General features: G+C 40.9%; 1 protein-coding gene across 1 annotated transcript in view; it reads right to left on the bottom strand.

The window, feature by feature from the left end:
- Positions 1-25,174, bottom strand: part of DNAH6 (dynein axonemal heavy chain 6) — a 371,264-nt gene that overhangs the window by 95,069 nt on the left and 251,021 nt on the right. The window contains exons 55-59 of the mRNA XM_075861785.1: positions 18,615-18,818; positions 16,184-16,309; positions 7,838-8,002; positions 1,603-1,670; positions 1,146-1,326 (exon numbers count right to left, since the gene is read on the bottom strand). Coding sequence (XP_075717900.1) covers positions 1,146-1,326; positions 1,603-1,670; positions 7,838-8,002; positions 16,184-16,309; positions 18,615-18,818 — 744 coding nt within the window. The remainder of the gene's footprint in view (positions 1-1,145; positions 1,327-1,602; positions 1,671-7,837; positions 8,003-16,183; positions 16,310-18,614; positions 18,819-25,174) is intronic.

Here is a 25,174-nt window from a genome sequence, read left to right as displayed (position 1 = left end):
CTGCCTCTGGCAGCTGAGAGCAGGGAGATTTGACAGCTCCCTGCTCGGTTTACTTATTCCGATGCCGCGACGTAAAAAGTCTATGGCATCGGAATAAGGCCCGTTAGTGACCGACGTAAAAAGACTATGGGCCAGTCACTAACGGGTTAAAGGCTATGTAAACCTTTTAAAGGCAAACATTTTTTTTTAAATAAGAAGGTGTCAGTGTGTTTTGTGTAACTTTGTAACTACTTTTTATTAAAAATAATTTTTACTTTTTTAGATACAGCTGCTCTGTATTCTCTATACAGAGCAGCTGTATCGTTCGCTATTCACTGAATCCGTCAGTCCCACGGACCTGATGGGTTCAGTGACAGCGGGTTCAGCGTGTCTCTGTCACACACGATCCACCTGTAAACTATAACATTTAAGTTAATAACTTGAACTAAGTTCATGAGAATTACCATGATAGGCGACTATTATTCCGTCATGAGAGATGGGCCACGTTTGGATGCAGAAAATGTTGTAGTACAAGGTGCGTTTTGTAGACACAAAATATTAATATGCCACATACCAGCAATGTAAAAAATATATTTTGTGTTTCACAAAAGTTGTTTTTTTTTTGTGCCAGAGAATGACATTTTTATGTTTCAATTTAGAATCATTGGGGGGTAAAAGCTCATGTATCATCACAAATGTCTCTATACTGCAATATAAGATGCATTAAGGTCAATCGCTTTTTAGGTATAGCATTTTACAAAATTGGATTATTATCTCACCTCCTTTGCATAACCGGGGGGGGGATAGGAGAACCTGAAAGTGCAGCTGTGTGCATTTACAGGCAACATCAGTAACCCAACACTCATAGTAGCTACTACTCTAAGGTGCTGCGGCTTCAGAACTTTCTATTATAAACCCAGGGGCTGTGCCACAATCTGTGCCAGATGCCAAATCTACCATTGTTCTTGTCCACAATTATTTTGTCCTTCAATAATTTGACTGGTTCCGACTGCGAGTTAGTTACATGAGAGTAATCCGTTGGCGCCTTAGACTATAAAGGACATGGAAGGAAGGCACATTCCATACATACATTCCTCAAACTAGACCATAGGGACACAAGGCCCAAAAGGACTAATGCTACAAGGTAATGTAGAAAAACGGCTGACCTTGGATTCCTGCAACGTATTGATAAGTTCTTCATTATCCAGAATATTTCCTTCCGATGTAAACAGCAGCTTTAAGATTCGCTCTTCTATTGCTTTCAGTTGATTCTTGTCAGAATTTATTTTAATAATAAGCTGGTTCCTTTGCTCCTCTAGATCTGGTCTCTCAATTCGTACAACATCACTAGAAAAATGCAGAACCATTTTATAGACACGTGCACAACAATAATACACTGTACCCAAGCATTTTTCAATTTTTTTCAGTCTGTCCAAATAAAACTACTCTTAAATATAATTAAGTATTTCTAAAAAAAAAAAAAACTTTACCATTAAATATAATTTACAAAGAACATTCAATATAATTCTGTGCAACGTGTTTATTTTCTAGCTAGCTTGTTGATTTTGAAGAAATATACCGCCCTTGTTCTTTACTTTTAGAGGATAAATAGACAAATCTTACCTGAGCAGTTGATCCTCGAGGCCAGATCTGGTCACAGTGAAATTAATTATAGTAACTTTGATGCACACCTAGACAACAGAGACAGATAAGGATAAAAAAAAACGACAACATATTATGGTACAATAGTCATCGACCAACCTTTTGTTTATTTAATTTCTAGTCAAAATTACCATTACAGGGTTTTCCAGAAAAAAAACCACCTTTAATACTGCCCATAATTCTAAGTTAATAAAATGTTACCTTTAGAATCCCTCCCCGTTCTTTCAGATTATCAGCTGCATCTTATTAATCTGTCTGTATGATGATGGGTTGTCCATAGGGACGGCACATCACATGAGCGGGCCAGCCAATAGTAATGTGACTATGGTCAACATGAATCCAAAAGAGAGACAAGAGAGGCAAGGCAGCACATCCAAAATATAAAGGAACTTTATTCACCCATACGTGCAACGTTTCAGCTCAACTTTCATGAGAAAGGCTCTGTTGAGCTGAAACGTCGCTTGTATAAGTGAATAAAGTTCCTTCATATTTTGGATGTGCCGCATTGTCTCTCTTTTGGATTCTACAGTAGGGGATCTTGGATAGAGTCCTGTTGAGACTTGCACCCCTTCTATTTATATATCCAGTGCTGTGATACTCCATGTTCTTACTATGGTCAACATGTCACTGCAGTGGCCTGGGATTGGCTCAAATGTAGGTCAGTATGCAGGTGTGTGAACAAATGCTGCGGGGGACCCGAACATCAGTACCGAGAGTACGGTGAGGAATTCTAAAGGCAAGCTTAATATTAAGAAGTTTAGTATTTTGAGCAACGGTAAAACGTTTTTGAACGGACTACCCATCGCATTCAATGGAAGAGAGATTGTACTGTAAAACTCTGAATAGCTATTATTAATGGAAACATAATCACTTTACATCGAACAACATTTGCTTCAGATTTATTGAAATTGACAAACACCAGAAGATTTTAATTTCTTTTTATAAACTTTTTTAGCTATATTAGGCAGTTGTGATCATTTGTCTACCAGCATGTATAACACCACTTAAAAGGTCAGCACATCTATTCAGAAAAGAATATTAGCCTACAAATATAACAATTTGACAGCTCAGTGGAGCAACGAATGCTGTAGGCAGCAGTAAATACATATAATCTTTCAAATCAATTATCTTCAATAACACAGTGACAGGAATATTATGGGCAGAACGCAGCAATGACTTTACATGATTGGGACAAGATTTATTTTATTTTAATCTCACTGTCTTTATATGCTTATTTACACAAATGCTAAGCAAGTACAAGTTTGTTAAAACTATTAGCATTAAGTTAGTTAGCATTAGTTAACACAGAATTTTTTGGCGCATTTTTTGACGCGGTAACCACATCAGAAAAAGCGCCAAAAGACAGTCGAAAACGCCTCCCCTTGATTTCAAGGGGTGGCGGAGGCATTTTTTTCCCACGAGCGGAAAAAAACGCTTGCGGGAAAATGAATTGTCATGCCCTTTCTTTGGGCGTTTCCATCTCTGATCTCCCATTGATATCAATGGGAGGCAGAGAAAGCGGTTTTCGCTGCATTTTTTGCCTGCGGTGCTCAATGGCCGCAGCCGAAAAACTCTGCGAAAAACATGGCAAAGAGAGTGCAGGCAGGTCAAAATCTGCCTCAAAATACCTGAAGGAATTTTGAGTCAAATTTTTCCGCCTGCAAAGAACTCTGTGTGAACAGGGCCTAATATGACAGTGACATTTTGTTTGTTTATTTTTTAAATAAGACTATACTAACAGGGCCTGTACTCCCCCTTCATAATATTGACTCTTTGGGAGGGGCAAGAAACCTATTTCCTAAATATCCTGACTTGGCACATAGTTGTATTATGGATCCATGTTGCATAGATACGTAATATAGCACCCATACAAATGTTTGGGCCCATACTGTACGTCCGCTTTTCTCTGACTTCATGGAGAGACTTTCCAAAAATTGTGGAATGCTTTATTACATTTTTACTATGTAAAAATTGTTTCTAGGAGAAAATATGGTGTCACACAGGGTGCTTACAGCTCTGTTATACAGAATATTAGGGACTGTGGTGATGTACAGTACAGACTCTTACAGTACAGATTTTTGCCGTGTGCATGAGACCTAACTCTACTTAGAAAATGAATTGTGCTGCTGTGCAGGATAACTACAGGTAACCACAGCGACTGTGTCCATTATCATAGATACTGTAGCGTAGTCACCGATATAAAAAAAAGTCACTGACATCTGGAAGGCAGGAGGCATTAAAACAAGCTGAAGGGAAAGCTTCTTACAGAAATTACGTTTCTAAGGTGGAGTTAGGATGTAACAGAAAGAACAATATGTGAAAAACTAAAAGTTCTGAGGGGGCAGCGGCGCCACTAATACCAGCCGCCACCCCTCCTGGACTATAGGGGATGAATTACCGGGTATGTTCCGTGCCCAGCCATTCAACGCCTTTCAACGACTCAAGCGGTGTGATTACGCATTTGCACCTCTTGCGTCGTTAAAAGGTGCTGAATGACAAGTCATAGTGCCCTGCCAATCAGCGCCTTTCATAGACGCAAGCGGCGAGATGATGTCATCGCGCAGCTTGCTTCGTTCAACCCCAGCAGACTTGTTCAGAAGAGAGCAGGTGTACATTGCCACCGGACGGCGCGGGAACGGGATTAAGGGGAGTGTGTAAAGTTGTTTTTTTTATCCTAATAAAAATGTGAGTGACATTATCTACAGGGGGCTCTATCTGCAGGGGTCAGCTCTATCCACAGTGGGGGGGGGGGAGCTATATACAGGGCTGGACTATATGTGGAGCACTATAGGGGGAGCTATTCGTGAGGCACGATATACAGGGCTGGGCTATATACAGGGGTGGGCTATATGTGGAGCACTATAGGGGGAGCTACACTACCGTTCAAAAGTTTAGGGTCACTTAGAAATTTCCTTATTTTTGAAAGAAAAGCACAGTTTTTTTCAATGAAGATAACATTAAATTAATCAGAAATACACTCTATACATTGTTAATGTGCTAAATGACTATTCTAGCTGCAAACATCTGATTTTTAATGCAATATCTACATAGGTGTATAGAGGCCCATTTCCAGCATCCATCACTCCAGTGTTCTAATGGTACATTGTGTTTGCTAACTGTGTTAGAAGGCTAATGGATGATTAGAAAACACTTGAAAACCCTTGTGCAATTATGTTAGCACCGCTGTAAACAGTTTTACTGTTTAGAGGAGCTATAAAACTGACCTTCCTTTGAGCTAGTTGAGAATCCGGAGCATTACATTTGTGGGTACGATTAAACTCTCAAAATGGCTAGAAAAAGCGAGCTTTCATGTGAAACTCGACAGTCTATTATTGTTCTTAGAAATGAAGGCTATTCCATGCGAGAAATTGCCAAGAAACTGAAGATTTCCTACAACGGTGTGTACTACTCCCTTCAGAGGACAGCACACACAGGCTCTAACCAGAGTATAAAGAGAAGTGGGAGGCCCCGCTGCACAACTGAGCAACAAGACAAGTACATTAGAGTCTCTAGTTTGAGAAATAGATGCCTCACAGGTCCTCAACTGGCAGCTTCATTAAATAGTACCCGCAAAACGCCAGTGTCAACATCTACAGTGAAGAGGCAACTCCGGGATGCTGGCCTTCAGGGCAGAGTGGCAAAGAAAAAGCCATATCTGAGACTGGCTAATAAAAGGAAAATATTAATATGGGCAAAAGCACACAGACATTGGACAGAGGAAGATTGGAAAAAAATGTTATGGACAGACGAATCGAAGTTTGAGGTGTTTGGATCACACAGAAGAACATTTGTGAGACGCAGAACAACTGAAAAGATGCTGGAAGAGTGCCCGACGCCATCTGTCAAGCATGGTGGAGGTAATGTGATGGTCTGGGGTTGCTTTGGTGCTGGTAAAGTCGGAGATTTGTACAAGGTAAAAGGGATTTTGAATAAGGAAGGCTATCACTCAATTTTGCAACACCATGCCATACCCTGTGGACAGCGCTTGATTGGAGCCAATTTCATCCTACAACAGGACATTGACCCAAAGAACACCTCCAAATTATGCAAGAACTATTTAGGGAAGAAGCAGGCAGCTGGTATTCTATCTGTAATGGAGAGGCCAGCGCAGTCACCAAATCTCAACCCCATAGAGCTGTTGTGGGAGCAGCTTGACCGTATGGTACGCAAGAAGTGCCCATCAAGCCAATCCAACTTGTGGGCGGGCCTTCTGGAAGCATGGGGTGAAATTTCTCCCGATTACCTCAGCAAATTAACAGCTAGAATGCCAAAGGTCTGCAATGCTGTAATTGCTGCAAATGGAACATTCTTTGACGAAAGCAAAGTTTGAAGGAGAAAATTATTATTTCAAATAAAAATCATTATTTCTAACCTTGTCAATGTCTTGACTATATTTTCTAGTTATTTTGCAACTCATTTCTGAGTGTGAGTATAAGTGTGAGTTTTCATGGAAAACACAAAATTGTCTGGGTAACCCCAAACTTTTGAATGGTAGTGTATATGTGAGGCACTATATACAGGGGTGGTCTATATACAGGGGTGGGCTATATGTGGAGCACTATAGGGGGAGCTATATGTGAGATACTATATACAGGGGTGGGCTATATGTGGAGCACTATTTATAGGGTGAGATATATGCAGGGCACTATCTACAGGGCTTGGCTATATGTTGGACACTATATACAGGTGTGGGCTATATGTGGAGCACTATCTACAGGGGGCTATATGTGGGGCACTATCTTTAGGGGGGATACATGTGGGGCACTATTTTCAGAGGGGGCTATATGTGGGGCACTATATACAGGGGGCTATATGTAGAGCACTATCTACATGGGTGTCTATATGTGGGACACTATCTACAGGAGGCTGTATGTGGGGCACTATCTACAGGGTCTCTATGGGGTCACTATCTACAGGGGATCTATGTAGGGCACTATCTACAGGGGGCTCTATGGGGGGCACTATCTACAGGGGGCAGTGTATGGTGCTATTATAATCAGGGACACCGTGTATGGTGCTATTATAATCAGGGACAGTTTATGGTGCTATTATAATTAGAGGTACAGTATAGTGTCTGGCATCATGAGAACTTTATCTTTGTTTATAGGTGCAGAAATGTTTGAACAGTAAGAAGCTGAAGACATCTGAGTTGCAAACTGCAGAAATGGGCTGTGGCCGGGAGAAGTCGTCACAGAGGTCTGGACCGGATGGAGAAGAAAAGAGAAAAAGAACAACTAGAATCTGAGATAGTCACCTGTGAGTCACTTAATGTAAACCTTTATTCTGGCTCTAATCAGCACTGTAGTCCTTGTATGATCTGCAGCGAGATGGTGGTATGATTTTTTTTGTGTGAAACATCATCTCCCAGCATATCCTTACCATTGTTTGGGCCAAGCTGGGAACTGTATACAATTTAGTGCAAACTTATACAGCAGGGGTTGCACTAAATTGAGCTGTATTTATGTACTGAGCTTGGTTCTGGTGCTGTATTTATGTACTGAGTTTTGTGCTGGTGCAGTATATATGTACTGAGCTTGGGTCTGACACTGTATATATGTACTAAGCTTGGTTCTGACACTGTATATATGTACTAAGCTTGGTTCTGGCACTGTATATATGTACTGATCTTGGTTCTGATACTGTATAAATGTAATGAGCTTTGATCTGGTGTTGTATATAGAACTATAAATTTAAAATGTACAAATGGCTTTATGCTCGAGTTACATAAAAAAAAAATGTATACAAAAAATGACACCTCATTGATTGGTAGAGAAAACAAACATGCCGAGGGGAAAAAGAAGTGGGGAAAGGGGTTCGGGGGGGGGCGCCAAAGTGAATCTTTGCACTGGGTGCTGGGGTACCTAGCTATACCTCTGTTCAAATGGTATATAAAAAGCAAAGAAATGGCAGCACTCCAACAAATTCAGTGAAAGCGATGGACATTATTCACCTTGCAACGTTTCAGCTCACTCAATGGAGCCTTTCATAGTTCGGCTTTGTTTGTCTTTTTTAAACAGGAACTTATGTCTCTCAGTGCATTATTTCTACTATGACCTTTACCCAGTTGTACTGTAGTTATAATTCAAGACTCAACATGTAGGATATATATTTGGACAAAATCATCTCTAATTATTTTCATTTTCATTTATCGTCACGTTCATGAATGCACAAATGCATAATGGCTGCTTTTTCTTACCTCAGGAAGATAGTGTGGATTTGGCATTTTAGTTGTCATATAGAACCTAAAGTTCTTGTCATAATCAATGTCAGAGTCTCCAAGGCGAATTAGCGTTCTTCCGCCTGACACAAAGGTCTGCTTCAGAAGAATTGGCTCCAGAGCAGGATCTAAGCTTTCCTTCAGCTTTAATTAAAATGTAAATATGTTAGAAACATATAATCAAATATATTTCATGCTTAGTATATTTAAAAATGTTACTTAAATGTGTACACATATGCTAATATATATATATATATATTTTTAAATGTGCTGAAAATCTCTATCTCATTTTGTTTATTTCATAGAGGATCTCCAGCAATTTCTCAATTTCTTGCAGCGATGTCCATAACTATACACTGATATAACCATTTTTTTTTTATTGTTATTTTCTACATGACATCTGCCTCTATTTAACCCCTTAATACCGAAGGTGTTTTAAACCTTCGTGACCAGAGCAATTTTCGCAGTTTTGTTATTCACAGATGTAACGCAGTATAAGGCCTCATTTACACGAGCGTGTGCGTTTTGCGCGCGCAAAAAACGCTGCGTTTTGCGCGCGCAAAAGGCACTTGGCAGCTCCGTGTGTCATCCGTGTATGATGCGCGGCTGCGTGATTTTCGCGCAGCCGCCATCATAGAGATGAGGCTAGTCGACGCCCGTCACTGTCCAAGGTGCTGAAAGAGCTAACTGATCGGCAGTAACTCTTTCAGCACCCTCGACAGTGAATGCCGAACACAATATACACCAACCTGTGAATAAAAAAAGACTTTCATACTTACCAAGAACTTCCTGCTTCCCCCAGTCCGGGCTCCCGGCCGTTGCCTTGGTGACGCGTCCCTCTCTTGTCATCCGGCCCCACCTCCCAGGATGACGCCGCAGTCCATGAGACCGCTGCAGCCTGTGATTGGCTGCAGCCTGTGCTTGGCCTGTGATTGGCTGCAGCTGTCACTTTGACTGAACTGTCATCCCGGGAGGTCGGACCGGAGTTATCGGTAAGTCAGAACGTCTTTTTTTTTTTACAGGTTCATGGATTTTCGGAGCGGAAGTCACTGTCCATGGTGCTGAACCAGTTTAACGCTTTCAGCACCGTGGACAGTGACTGTCTCCTGACGTCGCGTACCCGAACATTTTTTACCGGTTTCGGTCAAAACGAGTTTGGCCGAACCCGGTGAAGTTCGGTGCGCTCATCTCGAATTTGACACTCCGTTTGGATGTTTGTAAACAGAAAAGCACGTGGTGCTTTTCTGTTTACATTCAGGAGTTTGACAGCTCTTGCGCGAATCACGCAGTTCGCACGGAAGTGCTTCCGTGCGGCATGCGTGGTTTTCACGCACCCATTGACTTCAATGGGTGCGTGAGTGCGCAAAAAACGCACGATTATAGAACATGTCGTGAGTTTTTTTCTGCGCACACGCGCTGAGTGCAATTCACGCATCGTCTAAACTGCCCCATTGACTAATATAGGTGCGTACGACATGCGTGCAAAGCACGCGCGTCGCACGCGCGTATAATACGTTCGTGTAAATGAGGCCTAACTCTGTATGTGTTTTATGTATCGATGTGAATTTTGCACTGTTTTCTTGGGACATGTAGTGCTTCCTTTTTGTGGTATATATGTATAGGTAACATTTTTGTTACTGTTTTTATAGCTGGAAAGACAGAAAAAAAAGAAATATTTCGATTTTTCATCATTTAAAATGTAACAGTTTGAAAATAAAAGTAATTGTATCATACAAATGTAATGAAATATATTATTTAATTTATCCTGATCATAAGGACACCTGACTTGGAGGTGTAGTTTATTTTTTTTGACCAGAAATTTAGTATAAAACACAAGTGCCCCTTTTTTCAATTGCGCACTAAAATGTCTTAATTTAGTTTTTTACACCATGGTATTAATGTATGGGCAATGGACTTGAAGTCCAATAACTAATGGTAAAAAAACATTGTGTTCTACAAACTAGACACTCTAAAGTCTATTTCTAACGGTTCAATTTCTGTTTTAACCGTTCACACTTTTTACAGAATTTGTCCAAACTTGGGCCAAAAAAATGTAAATTGCATTTTTTTTACAAAAGTGGCACTTTTCTTAAGCCATTTCGAAACACCATATGACATACTGGTACAAGTGCCACCTTTCCACATTCTGCTATTTCTCCAGTGTACGGTGATACCAAATATGTGTGTCTTATCTATTATATGGACCCGTTATAGGGCCTATCATAGAAGGAGTCCATTTTGGCTTTTGGAGGCCTTTTTACGCCAGAGCTGATTTTAGGGAACCACGCTATATTTGCCGTGGTACTGCAGGTCATTTTGACAAGTATAAATGTCCTGCTAATATTCATCTAGGGGTATAGTGAGTGTTTTTAATAGGTGGAAAGAAATAAAAAATAGTTTTTTCCAGAAAATACAGTATTGCTGCATTTTTACAGTGAAACATTATCCAATAAGCAACCCTCCCTTTTGGTTCTCCCTACAAAAACAGTGTAAAAGTAAATGAGTTAATAATGTGGGTAATATCACGGTCTTTGCCTTCATAGATTCTAAAGGCAGATGTGTAGCCTGTACCGCTCTCACAGAGCTTGTAGATTTTAACCCCATATTTTGCTCTCTTTGAGGGGATGTACAGGTGGAATGAGAGCCTGCCTTTGTAACTCATCGGCGATTCATCCACCGCTAGGTTTTTTTCGGGGTTGTACACCGGCATAAATGACTCCTCCAAAATGTTTATCATGGGCCTTATTTTATACAGGCAGTCACGGTCTGGATCACTATGGGGGAGGGGCTGGTGATTGTCGTTAAAATGAAGGAAGCGCATTAGCACTTCATATCTGCTACTGGTCTCCAATCGTTGCCCTGAAGCCCGAGGCTGTTACCAGCAGCCTGGACTTCAGAAGATCCCCGCGAAAATGCGGTCCCCTCCCTCCCAAACCACTCAGATGCGGCCGGCCCTTGCTATTGAGTGCCGCATCTGAGGGGTTAAAACTGATCGGAGACCACTGCTAGTGGTCTCCGATCGTTGCCCTGAAGCCCAAGGCTGTTACCAGCAGCCCGGACTTCAGGAGATCCCCGCGAAAACCGCTCCGATGCGGCCCCCTCCCTCGCAAACCACTCAGATGCGGCACTTGCTATTCAGCACCGCATCTGAGGGGTTAAATACGATCGGAGACCACTGCTAGTGGTCTCCGATCGTTGCCCTAAAGCCCGAGGCTGTTACCGGCAGCCATTTTTGCAGCAACACACCGCACGATGCGGGGAAAGTTCTTCTGAAGTTTCGACGTGAAAAGCCGACACTTCAGAAGAACTACCCTGAACGGCCGACGTAAAAACACTATACGCCAGTCGTTAAGGGGTTAAAGTTAACCATAATAAAAGGAGTTTGCCGCTGCAAAAGTAATGTAGTATTATGGGCCATGAGGATATCATCATGGACTCACAAGGCAGCGACCTCATCTGGAATACGCAGTTCATTTCTGGGCTCCAGTTCATAGAAAGGATGAACTGGAGTTGGAAAAAATACAAAGAAGAGAAACTAAACTAATAAGGGGCATGGAAAAAATCTTAGTTATGAGGAAAGATTAAAATTAAAATGATTTTGTTTTGATAAGAGATGTCTGGGTGGGGCATGATTAACTTGTATAAATATATGAATGGCCCACAGAAAAATATATAGTGAAATGCTGTTCCATGTAAAATCCGCTCAAAAGATAAGGAGGCACTTCTTTCCGTCTGCAGAAAGAAAGGTTTTTCCAAAGACTTCAAGCCTTCTTTATGACAAAGGCCTGGAGTTGAAACGCGCGTTGGGGTGTTACACCAGGCAGCCATCTCTACTTTTCATGGGTAAGTTACTATTATGTAACCATATATGATAACTATATATGTTAACTATATAAGTCATCTATACACGATTGTAGGTTACGAAATGTTATTTACATTACATTTAAAACCTCCTCTTTTGTACCCATGCTGTGATATCTGTAGGTTTTTATACCTTTATGTATTATTAATTGCTGCTATTTGGTGTCCACTACCACACTATGATTAGTCATCTCTAAATTTTATATTGAGATATATGTGTTTTTATATTTTTGGATCTAATAAAAATTTATATTTTTATAATTATTGGAGTGTCAAAGTTTGTTTCGTTATAGGTTATTATCCTTCTTTATGCTAGGACTACACCTAAACTTTTTTTTATAGAGAAATCCAAACTTTAAATGTGGTTTTCAAGAGATTTCCATGCAATTTTAATTTAACTCTATGAGGAAAATAGATTATACTTTTTAAAATTGCTCAGAGATCCCATCATGTAGCGATTAAAAAAAGGAAATGACTTGTGATTCACTTCACTGCAAAAATCTGAAAGAGATTTTCAGGCTACTCATTGCAGTTCTAAGAACAGCGATTTTTAAAGTGATTTTTTTGTAGTGAGCGATAAAAATTATTGGTGTAACCCTTGCCTTACTGTACGAGCTGTCAAGTGGTGGAATAGTCTAACCTAAAGACTGTTTTTGTAGAGACATTTGATGACTTCAAGAAAGTCTTACATAATTACAGAACAAAATCAATGCTTAAAGAGAGTCTGTTAGAGGATTTGACCCCCCCATAAGGTGTTAGCAACACTAAATAGATCTTTGTGAAAGCAGTTCTACTATGCTCATGTTTGCTATGATAATGTAATCATACCTCAGAAAATGATGTTTTATTCTTGCACGACCCGTATGCTAATTAAGCCTAAAGGGTCCGGCAGCCGTTAGTTTTTTAATGCAGTGCCCTGGTTTATTGGTGGCAACGCCTCCCAAATCCCTATTCTCCACTCTTGATTGACCTCTCCTGCATCATCCCACGTCCTTTCCAGGAGACATTAATCAAGAGTGGATGGGAGGGGTTTTGGAGTTGTTGCTGCCAATAAGCTAGCAATAAGTTACTGAGATCAGTCCAGGACCGGAATCGGGCGCACGCACATAAACCAGAGGTCAGTACACTGCACAAGCGCAGTGAAGCGAGATGCACTGTCCACGGCTTCATGTGCGAAATGCGCATTCACTCATTCCCACCGGACTACTCCACCGGACTCCTCTCAGTAAGTTATTTTACTAACTTTTGCCTAAAAGTGGTCAGGTTTGGAATACTAAAGCTGCATAACAACATGCTGGTGTTTAGTGGCTCCACAAAATCCTACAGAACCTGAAGTCTTACATTAAAGAGTCCTCAAGATTATAGGTTGTAAAGCTATACTGTAAGTTAAAAGTGCACAGAACAACTTTAGCATTAACCCCTTGAGTGTAAAAAGAACAATCACTACAGTGAATAATATATGATTAACTTAGTCTGAAGCCCGCAGGAGTAAGATGCGACACATATATGAGGAGGCGCAAACCTATACACCGCTATAATTTGGGCCCATTTCTAGCGTGAAAAATCGAGTCAATTTGTCAGGCCCCTCATGCAAATCCCCACACACTTTTCTCAAAACTGCCATGAGTGGCGGAAAATAGAAAAAGCTGCAACCATTTTTTACGCACATTTTGACTATTTTATACAAAAATTTTACAACTTTTTTACAACTCATGTCACTTTTAAAGCATGCAAGTGGGCAAGAGGGGAGGGTCAACCTGTGGCCTGAGAAAGTTACTATAACGTATGCCAGAAATTGGCGAAAATAGCTGGTGTAGTTTTCTCTTTGCGGCACATGGGCTGCACAAGATGCAACAAATTTATTAAAGGCGTGCACCTCTTAATAAATTGGTCGCTTCTTTACGGACTTCAGACAAGAATGGCCTATGAAACGCCATTATTAGTAAATCTTCCCCATAGTGTTTTATATAAACATTTGTGATGATTTGGCCCACAAAGTCTTTTTCAAGGTTACATATTATGTGAAGTCGGCTCCTGGAACTCGATTTTGTACTGCAAAGCACCCTTTAATGCTACACAATTATTGATTCAGATAACGTGGCTGTGCTGCTCTTCTTCTAGAAAGTTCTTACCAAATAAGAGATATGTGTGATAAACACAATAAAATAAAAAATTAAAGGGGTTGTACCAGGATGAGAAAAGCATGATGGGTTTTCTTCTAAAAACAGCGCCACACCTTTCCACAGCTCAGCCCGACTTACTTCAATGGGGATGAGTAATACCACGCACAACCAATGGCGTTGTTTCCAGAAGAAAGCAGCCATGTTTTTCTCAACTTGTACAACCCCTTTAAAAATGTTTTTCTCCTACTCTACTGTCAGAACAGTATCAAGCCAGCTTTGAGCTGGTAAACTATTAGGCCTTCTTCAAGGGGTTTTCTAGGAATACACATGGATAGCATCTTTTTAGGTGGTCTTCTGACCCCCAGGAATTCACCAAACAGATAAACAAACATGCCACGCCTGTTGGAGCACTGTGGCCTCTTCAGTGTTTTTCTAGACACAGTAGCATATCCATACATGTTGCTGTGGCTGCTACTGCATCTCAGCCCATTCTTTTATAGGATGGGCCATCAATGTGTATTCTGGGAAAACTTCTGATGGTTTACAGCTAAAACAGATGCATAGTTACACAAAGCAGATTTTTTTTAGCATAATATATATATATATCTATATCCCAAAAGTAAATCCAGCAGCACTCAGATGTTCAAAAATGAAGACAAGTGGTTTATTATGCCAACATGGCAGGTACAATGCAACGTTTCCGTCCCACCTTGAATGCTTGAAAAAGGTCCCAAGGTGGGACGGAAACGTTGCATTGTACCTGCCATGTTGGCATAATAAACCACTTGTCTTCATTTTTGAACATCGGAGTGCTGCTGAATTTACTTTTGGGATATCTATATGATCTTTGATCAGGACTATCAGCTGGCACCCGTCTATTACTGGATAACTTCTGTTTGGAACCAGAGTGCTGCTGTTCCTCTCTGCTGGTCTATATATATATATATATATATATATATAGCTATATATATATATATATATATATATATATTGTAGGCTTTAATGAATGATATGGTTACTCTAGACAATCGACTGGGCCATATAAATTTTATATATATATATATATATATATATATATATATATATATATATAAAATATAAAAGTGCTTTTCTCTCCAAACATGGTCTCCAAGAATAAAAAGCAGTATAGAAGTTAAGAAATGCTAACAATGGGTAGAAATAACCTTATAAGGGTATGTGCACACGCTAGCTTCCTTTTACATCTGAAAAGACAGACTGTTTTCAGGAGAAAACAGCTCTGTCGTTTCAGACGTAAGAGCTCCTCCTCGCATTATGCGAGGCGTCTTTGACGGCCAATCATTTGAGCTGTTCTTCATTGAATTCAATGAAAAACCGATGAAATTACGTTTCAAAGAAGTGTCCCGCACTTCTTTGCCGAGGCAGTCATTTTACGCGTCGTCGTTTGACAGCTGTCAAACGACGACACGTAAATGACAGGTCGTCGGCACAGTACGTCGGCAAACCCATTCAAATGAATGGGCAGATGTTTGCCGACATATTGGAGCCGTATTTTCAGGCGTAAATTGAGGCCTAATACGCCTCGTTTACGCCTGAGAATAGGTCGTGTGAACCCAGCCTAACAGTTAACAAACATGTACAATAAATTACACTGTATTTTTTTTCTCCTTTCATAGGTTAGATTTTATACTTGAATTTGATCATATTTATCCAGTATTCATCAGTCATCTTAAAGGGTACCTAAACGTAAAACAAACTTCTCACATGTCATAGTGACATGTCAGAAGTTTTGATTGGTGGGGGTATGAGCACTGGGACCCCCACCAATCGCTAAAACGAAGCGGCAGAAGCGTTCGTGTGAGCTGCTTTGTTTCTGTTCGACTTTTTCCGGAAATCAATGTAGCGGTGTACGGGCTCAATAGAAAGACTTTGAGCCCGTACTCCGATACATTGGCTTTCCGGAAAAAGCCGAACAGAAACTAAGCGCCTCAGTGCTCACACGAGCGATTGGCGCGGGTCTCAGTGCTTAGACAACCACCAATCAAAACTTCTGACATGTCACTATGACATGTTAGAAGTTTGTTGAACTTTTAGTTACACTTTAAGTGGGTTTTCAGTATTAGAAGGGTCTTATTTTCTTTTTCCAAAAACAGGGCCATGGGGGCTGTGTCTCATATTGCAGCTTTGCCCCATAAGCATAGGGTTGAGATGAAATAAGAGACACAGCACATGAACAGACGTGGTGATCTTTCTGGAAAAAAAAATCAGTCCCTCTATTTTCAAATGCAAGCCCTTTATCAATAGATTGGTGGACTATTTCAGATGAAGTCAAATAAAAGAACATTAAAAAAAAAGTACTTACTTCTTCTAATAGCACAGGCAGTCCAAGCCTGATCGCATTCTCCAATGTCCGAAGGAATCCAGTATCAGTCAGCTTAATGATTTTTAAGCCATTCTTGGTTTCTTTGTTTCTGATCCAACGGTTGGCCTAACAAAGATTTGATTTTAATTCTGAACTAGTTAATGGTGACAATGCTTATTATGCTATACAAAATGTCTTCTTTTCCCTTTTTCAATTCTAATGCAAGAGTAATAATAAGCTCCTGAAAGAGTAAACCTAAGGTTTATCTCATCTACATTTGCTGTGCAGTTAAATACAATGGTGGGTCTGGCAGAGGAGTGGCTGACTGTGTTGTGTCATGGGACTGACTAATAGGAAGAAAATAAAAATGTCTGCCTACATGATTACTACCGTATCTCATATATCTCCATGTATGAGAACTTAACCTACAGGTGTTTGAGCACGCCATGATTTTACTTTCTCCATGGATTCCTGTGTAAGCCTCTGTGTAAGATCAGGGGAACCTAGAGGTACAGTATGGACCCATTATATTTATATGGCGGCCATATTCACGGTTGTGTGCATGCAATCTTACTGGAATAATGTTTTATGCATAAAATTTGACTTATCAGCAAATATCCAAAATCCTCACTATAAAAATCCATAAAATCAGCATTACATTACATGTTCTAGTGAGACGTGGGGAACTAACTGTTGACGCAACAACTGAGCCAAAATATATTAGACTGAAATCTGTAATGGATATGTCAACTGATACCCGCCCTCCAGTGGTTTTATCCAGGTTTAAATCATGTTTTATCGATATATCGGAGAGGATTAACACTCAGACGCTGTTGGTATGCTCAAAATACTCCTCTCAGGTTTATTGCAAAACTCAATTACAATAATATCATTCAAAAGGTGTGTAGGCTTGAGGTTAACCAATCAGAGGAAATGTGACTGTAAGGCTGGATTCACACGACCATGTTACGTCCGTAATGGACGGAACGTATTTCGGCCGCTAATCCCGGACCAAACACAGTGCAGGAAGCCGGGCTCCTAGCATCATAGTTATGTACAATGCTAGGAGTCCCTGCCTCGCTGCAGGACAACTGTCCCGTACTGTAATCATGTTTTCAGTACGGGACAGTTGTCCTGAAGCGAGGCAGGGACTCCTAGCATCGTACATAACTATGATGCTAGGAGCCCGGCTCCCTGCACTGTGTTCGGTTCGGGACTTCCAGCCGAAATACGTTTCGTCCATTACGGACGTAACATAGTCGTGTGAATCCAGCCTAACGTTGAACTCCTCCCATCCTGTCAACGCCCTTTTCTCCAGAGATGTCTGCACATGCAGCCGTCCTGTTCCGCAGCCACCACTAGGGTGCGCTCGTGAGCTCAGTCCAGCCTTAAGGAGCCACAGCGCACACATGTGTGAGATTGAGCTGATTGCTCCCAGATCACCCTGGACTATAAGAAGGGCTCTGTCCCTCACTGCATTGCCTGAGCTTTGTGGTTGTTACCCTAGTCTGTCTTTGCAAATGGTCTCCTAAGTGTTTTCCAGTTCCCAGTGTTTCCCGTTCCTGCTACCTGTAACCTGTATCCCGTGCTATCCTGGTCTAAGTGCCGTATTGAGTTGGAGTCGTGCTGCGCTGAGTACCACGCCTGTCCTGCTACACCACGCCTGGTGCCTGCCTGCTGCTTAGTCCCAGCCAAGCCTTTTTTGGTACTGTTGGTGCTACCACAGGTACACCTATACGAACTATAGACTGTGACCTGTGTTCTGTTGGCCAGCTGCCATACCGTCAAGGCGTAACAACGTGATAGTGACAATATTTAAAATTCAGCCAATTACAGAAATACGATACATTTCAAATGCATTATTATAGTTCTTCATACATCAGGTTTGCAGGTGCCTTATCTTTCTTGGCAAGAATATAATAGATCGTTCTATTAAGATGGGGGGGGGGAGTCCCACTCACATACATATGTGAATGTGCCTCCTCCTATCTCACTCCCTCCCCTTTTCTTCTTTCCAAGCTTCACATGAGAACCAAGGCCAAAGATAACTTAACTTAGAAACATACAAACTTGTCTTAAAGGAGCAATGACTTTCTTATTCACTACAAAAGAACCAAGATGGAGACTGCAGGCGAGATGGCTGCTGCACAAAATGTATTCATTTAAACATTATTTTAATTGCTTTCACACTAATCTAAATTAAAATATGTCCCAACTTTAAATGTATTTACAATTAATAGTTCTAAAGCTGGTCTTACACATTACATAACTGTCATCTGACAACGTTTTCCTTGACTTCCCCATAAACATGTGTGCTCATATTGGAAAATGTACATGTTTATTGAAATACTGTAGGTAGACGGGGAGAAGCTGTTTCCAGACACCTCTGGCAGTGCCTATCTCCCGGGGAATAAAAGTTAATATACAGTACCTGATCTTGTGGATCGATCATAAGGGGCCAGCGCCTTCCACGAGTCACAAGGATGCCATTTTCAGTTGAGACAAGATCTCGAGGTAAGCCATCTGTATTCCATTGGCGGATTTCATAAGCATCACCCAAAATGTTTAGAAGGCTAAAATTTGGATTTATAGGAATTTCCAGTTCTTGGCACTTTTTAATCCAACAGTCTATAAGCTTTAAGAAGCATAGAATAGAAGGCATATATTTAGTAACAGTAATAGTGCTGCACAGTTATTGTGATATTATACATATCAAACATAGTTTAAGCATGATGTTATCATAGAATTTATATTTTCAGGCATCTATATAGCAAAGCGAAGGCTACTCACTCATGAGACTGCACCTGAAAATCCTCAGCTAATATTTGCAATTATAGTTTTATGCAATAATTTATTTAGACATACATCTCCCTAGATGACATTCACACAAAACGATTCAAGGACGTAACCATTAGCTGCCAGACACTATATTTTACTCACTAGCAGAGATATTGTAAACTTCAAAGTTTAATGAAGTTTAGTCAGATTAATATGATGGTCCTACTAGTTTTGCTCTGAATGTGAACAAGCAGCATTGCACAGCTACTGCACTTGTGCTATTTCTAGGTTAGGTATGTCCAGAGGTGTGAAAGGGGGAGGTTAGGTTAAAACATGCCAAGTGTGATTGAGTCCTCAATAGGGAAAGGGAATGAGCCGCTGCCACACAATTGGCAGCGGCTTATCTTCAGTGAGAACAAAGGATGGGGCATGTTTAAATACAACATGCTAAATCCTTTTTTTCTCCGACATATGCTGTCAGGGATGAGCCGGGATACATTACTTCGTCGGTCAGTTTCGCTAAAATCGACTGGTTCGACTGGCGTTAATCTAATGTGTATAGGCACCTTGAAGTTTTCATGAGGATAGAGCCTACTCTTATTTCCAGGTTTCTTAAACTTTTTATTAGCATCACGTATGCACTACAGACACAGCAATTTCTAATCAAGGGAACAGCAAACTAGATACAATTAGGGCACGGCCAGACGTGGCGGATTTCCTCCGCAGCTGTCCGCATCAATGCCGCACCTAATCCGGGTTGCGGATTACGGCTGTGGATCTGCCCAAAATGTGCAGTAAATTGATGCGGACTAGCTGCTGCGGACTGCGGAAAAAGTGCTTCCCTTCTCTCTATCAGTGCAGGATAGAGAGAAGGGACAGCACTTTCCCTAGTGAAAGTAAACGAATTTCATACTTACCGGCCGTTGTCTTGGTGACGCGTCCCTCTTTCGGCATCCAGCCCTACCTCCCTGGATGACGCGGCAGTCCATGTGACCGCTGCAGCCTGTGATTGGCTGCAGCCGTCACTTAGACTGAAACGTCATCCTGGGAAGCCGGACTGGAGACAGAAGCAAGGAGTTCTCGGTAAGTATGAACTTCTATTTTTTTACAGGTTGCTGTATATTGGGATCGGTAGTCACTGTCCAGGGGGCAGAAACAGTTACTGCCGATCGCGTAACTCTTTCAGCACCCTGGACAGTGACTATTTACTGACGTCTCCTAGCAACGCTCCCGTAATTCCGGGAGCCCCATTGACTTCCTCAGTCTGGCTGTAGACCTAGAAATACATAGGTCCAGCCAGAATGAAGAAATGTCATGTTAAAAAAGCAAGACGCATCCGCACCACACATAACATGTGCATGACAGCTGCAGACTTCATTGCGGAATTTAGAATCTCCATTGAAGTCAATGGAGAAATTCCGCCATGAGTCCGCAACCAGTCCGCCACTGCTCCGCAACAGACAGAGCATGCTGCGGACACCAAATTCCGCTCCGCAGCCTATGCTCCGCAGCGGAATTTTACGCATCGTCTAAACGAACACTTCTAAATTTAAGTGGAAGTCAATGGAGAAACGGCTCCGCTGCGGATTAACGCTGCGGAGTGTCCGCAGCGGAATTCAAGTGAAATTCCGCCACGTGTGAACCCAGCCTAAGGCTACATGCACACGTTGCGTAATATTCTGCATAAAAGAACGCAGGAAATTAGCAGGTAATAACCTAATCGTGCGTTTTTTTAGATGCGTTTTTAAGTGCGGTTTTTACATTTTGATGCATAAATAGGTGCGTTTTAATGCTGTGGGTTTTGGCGCATTTTACTTTAAAAACTAGTCGGATATAATTCGCAAGCGGAAACGCAAGATAAATTGACATGCTGTGGATTTTAAAATATGCACCGCAGGTCGATTTACATGCAGACAACAAACACAAAATGTACATAAGATTTCATGAAAACTCATTTACTATGCTGGTACTGTATTATGTATGCAGACTTGTTACACGCATATACGTGCGGCAAAACTGCACGTAATACGCATTGTGTACATTCAGCCTAAAGGTTTTCTTCTGCATACAAGTATGTACACTATTAATATAATTTTATGCGATTCATTTAGATATGACACCAGAAGAAAAGCCTGATGGCCAAAGGAAACCCAGAAAGGCAGTTATATATTAAGTCAGTCAGAGCCTTGGGGAGTTGAGAAGAAAGCTGCAGAAGTGAAGAATGGAATAAAAAACAAGTAATGTTTGAAACCTGAGTCGTGATTTTTCCAAGCAACAAAGTCAAGCAACTTCATGGAAAGATATAGGCTCTGTGGCTTAAAGGGGTATTCCAGTTTTTAATACCTATATCTCAATAGGGAAGAATTTAAAACTTATTTAACTAACTAATATGACGACTATTGGAAATATATACGAATTGCTTATGTCTATTGTGTATGATGCTGACTGGTCACTGATTGGTCAGCATCATACACGTAAACACGCCCAGTTAAAAACACAATACACGCCCAGTTGGACATAACGAAAAAAACACGCCCAGTTGTCCATTTCAAACCTTCAAATTTGCATATATAAAATTGCTCATAACTTGGCCAAAAATGAACATTTAAAAAAAAATAAAAATTTTACTGTTATCTACATTGCAGCGCCGATCCCATGCAATAGGAGATAGGGATTTGAGAATCTGGTGACAGAGCCTCTTTAAATTATAGTTCTGCCTAGTTTATGCAAACCACAGACCAAAGACATTAACAACAAAGTCTTCAGACTGTGAGTTCATTACATTTTTACCCCTTAATGACCAGCTTAATTTAGACCTTAATAACCAAGCAATTTTTTTTAGTTTTTGCATTGGTGCATTCAAAGAGCTATAACTTTTTTATTTTTCCAATAACATACTTCTATTAGGACTTGTTTTTTGCGGGATAAATTGTATTTTTTAATGGCAACATTTTGGGATACATATAATATTTTGATTAACTTTTATTAACTTTTTTTGAGATGGGAATGGAAAAAAAACAACAATTCCGCTATTGTTCTTTGCATTTCAATTTTTATTTCACTTTTTTTTTTTTATTCCCACTAGGGGAATTTACTGTGCACTGTTTTGATAGCTTATATAATGCTTTGGTATACTTAGTGAACTTAAGCATTATTGCCTGTCAATGTATAACTGACAAGCACGATTAGGCCATAAAGCCATGACAGGCCTAAGGGCCTTTGTCAGACACTACAGGACGCCTTCATAAGTCATGTGGAGTCCATGCCTGAACGGGTCGGAGCTGTTTTGGTGGCACAAGGGGGACCTACACAATATTAATCTGTTCCAGAACAACCATTGTATCCTACCATACTTCTTCAGTGAGGCAGAGATAAAATTAATTATCATCTCACTGAGAGATCAGGATACAGCTACAGCTAGAAGTCTATGAAGAGGAAAGGGGAGGACGGAGCCCGCTGCAGAGAGAGACACAGAGATATAGGGAGATGCTGGTGCCGCTGCTGCTGCCTCTAGTAAATGTTATATATCACCCCAGTGGTGGATTCACAGCTACACTGCTCATTACTGCTGTGCAATATCCTCCATCCTGCTTTTGAGGGTGTGCTGCATAGAGATTAGAGAGCAGGATCTCCTAATTTCTCTGTGTGCAGTGTATAGTGGGCATCATAGCAGCTATTCTCTGCCCCCACTGGAGCTGAGTTTAGGGACAAATAACAATTAGAAATAGAGCCTGCAGAGGGGAAAACTGCTAATAAATGCATATATAAGTCATATAATGGCAAGAAATAGTGTTATTCCTCATGCACATACACATGTCAGCTTATTCTGAAAAGTCACCTGAAATGACAGTTACTTTATAAAAGCCATATGTAAACCTTTTGTAGCCTTTTTTTTAATGAAATGTATATGTAACGTGATTAAAAACATTTTTCAAATTGACAAATTTTAAAAAATGTTCTTTTCTTTTTTGCGAGTCAACTTGTTTGTATGTATTATATATAGAAGCTGCAGTCTACTGGACCGACAGCTCGGCTGGCAGTGGCTCCTTTGTGCCTGTAAAAAACAGGATAACCCTTATACTGATCACATCTAAGTTCATAGAAGCTGCATCGCAAAAACGAAAGAAAATATGTAAAAAAAATTTTTTAATGATATCACACATTAATTTCATTATTAAAAAAAAGCTACAAAGTTTTTCAAAGCAGTTAAAGTCTTAGGCTGGGTTCACACGACCATGTTACGTCCGTAATGTACGGAACGTATTTCGGCCGGAAGACCCGGACCGAACACAGTGCAGCGGGCCGGGCTCCTAGCATCATAGTGATGTACGACGCTAGGAGTCCCTGCCTCTGCGTGGAACTACTGTCCCGTACTGTAATCATGATTACAGTACGGGACAGTTGTCCTGCAGCGAGGCAGGGACTCCTAGCATCGTACATCACTATGATGCTAGGAGCCCGGCTCCCTGCACTGTGTTCGGTCCGGGTCTTCCGTCCGAAATACGTTCCGTACTTTACGGACGTAACATGGTCGTGTGAACCCAGCCTTAGGAAGGAATTTATTAAGACTTGCGTTTCATACATCAGTCTTAACAGAAAGGAAGTTAAAGTAAGATGCAACATTATTAAGATATGAACAACCCTTTATAAATGCATCTTTTGGCAGGCTTTGCGCCACTTATTTCCCACGTACCATTGGCCTTAAAATAAAGATTAAGCACTTCTCTTCTTACCTTTGAGCCCCTTCAGGCTCCCTCAGCATGCCACGTGTCTCATACAAGGTCCTGACACCAAGCAGCAGGTTGCAATTTTTATTTAATTGCCCTATTGGGGGGGGGTGGAGGGTTAGACTGATGGGGGCAAGGTACGGGGAGAGCACAGGCCTCTATCTGGTTACGCCCCATGGAGCTAGCGTAGATCTACTGTAAAAAATCGGCCATTTTTTTGCGTATATTATAATACATTTGTTGAGCTGCTGTGGCCTCGTCCATTTTGTGAAGCCACGCCCTTTCTACAAAAGTGGCGAGAGCCGCGTGAAAAGGCTTAAAAAGTTATAGACAGGTTGATCAATTTCCCCCGTAGAACTCTAGGAAGACTTTTTTTTTTTTAATCTGACTGTTCCTATGAGAACATATCTATATTATAAATTCAAGGTACAGTACACCTAAAAATCATCTCGTTTACGGATATTTTTAATATCTTCTTGATGATGTCATAAATTATCAAATAGGCAGAAAGTTGATAGATTTGGAAGATTAATCTCCAAAATATCAATGAAGTAATAAGTTACTATTATGGGGATGATATCTTTTTACAGTTCCTGTAGTAATATTTAACGCTTCAGGAGCTCAGCCCAAGAGTAGAAGCCATAATGCAGAACATCAAACCTAGCATAGGGAGATTTTGCTATGACTAGGATAAATCTCTGGCTGACTGTATGCCTCGCTGACCCAAGAGAGCAGAATATATAACTTCTACTCATTCCAATTTGTCTGAAATAACAGGAAATATATTCAAACATTTAATCAAAATTCCTATCTACTGTTAATGGAATGAAATATTAAGATGATGATCATTACTTAAAAAGAGATACTAATGAAGATCTGTATAAACAATTATGCAAAACTAACAAATATAATTTACTGCAACAAAAATAGAAGGCAATCATTTTATGGTTAAATTACCGGGGCACTGCCTGAAGGAAGAATGCTGTATGACTTTATTCGCTTGATGTCATTTCCATTCTGTTCAAAGACTTAGGCTTCGTTTACATCTGCGCTAGGGATCCGTTCCGTCTGAGCTTTCCATCGGAACGGAGCCCTGACAGACACAAACAGAAACCATAGGATTCCGTTTCCATCACCATTAATTTCAATTTTGACGGATTGAGTAGCGTAGTCGACTACACTATTGATTCCGTCAAAACAATGGAACCCTTGCACAACGGAGACAAACGGAAACCATTGGCACCGGATCTGTTACCTTTGGTTTCAGTTTGTGTCAGTCAGTGCTCCGTTCCGACGAAAAGCTCAGATGGTAAGTCAGAACGGAGCCCTGACGCAGATGTGAACGAAGCCTAAGTCATTGGATGACGGATACAAACTGATATGCCACCTGTTTGTATCAGTTATGCAGGGGCGTAGCTAGGGGGGGCAGGCGGGGCATGTGCCCCGGGCGCAAGGGAAGGGGGGGCGCCGAAGAGCAGCTGATCGC

Source organism: Rhinoderma darwinii, chromosome 1 (genome assembly GCF_050947455.1).
Source record: "Rhinoderma darwinii isolate aRhiDar2 chromosome 1, aRhiDar2.hap1, whole genome shotgun sequence".
Taxonomy (NCBI): domain Eukaryota; kingdom Metazoa; phylum Chordata; class Amphibia; order Anura; family Rhinodermatidae; genus Rhinoderma; species Rhinoderma darwinii.
The sequence above is the reverse complement of the archived record's forward strand: the minus strand, read 5'-3'. Positions and strand labels throughout refer to the sequence as shown.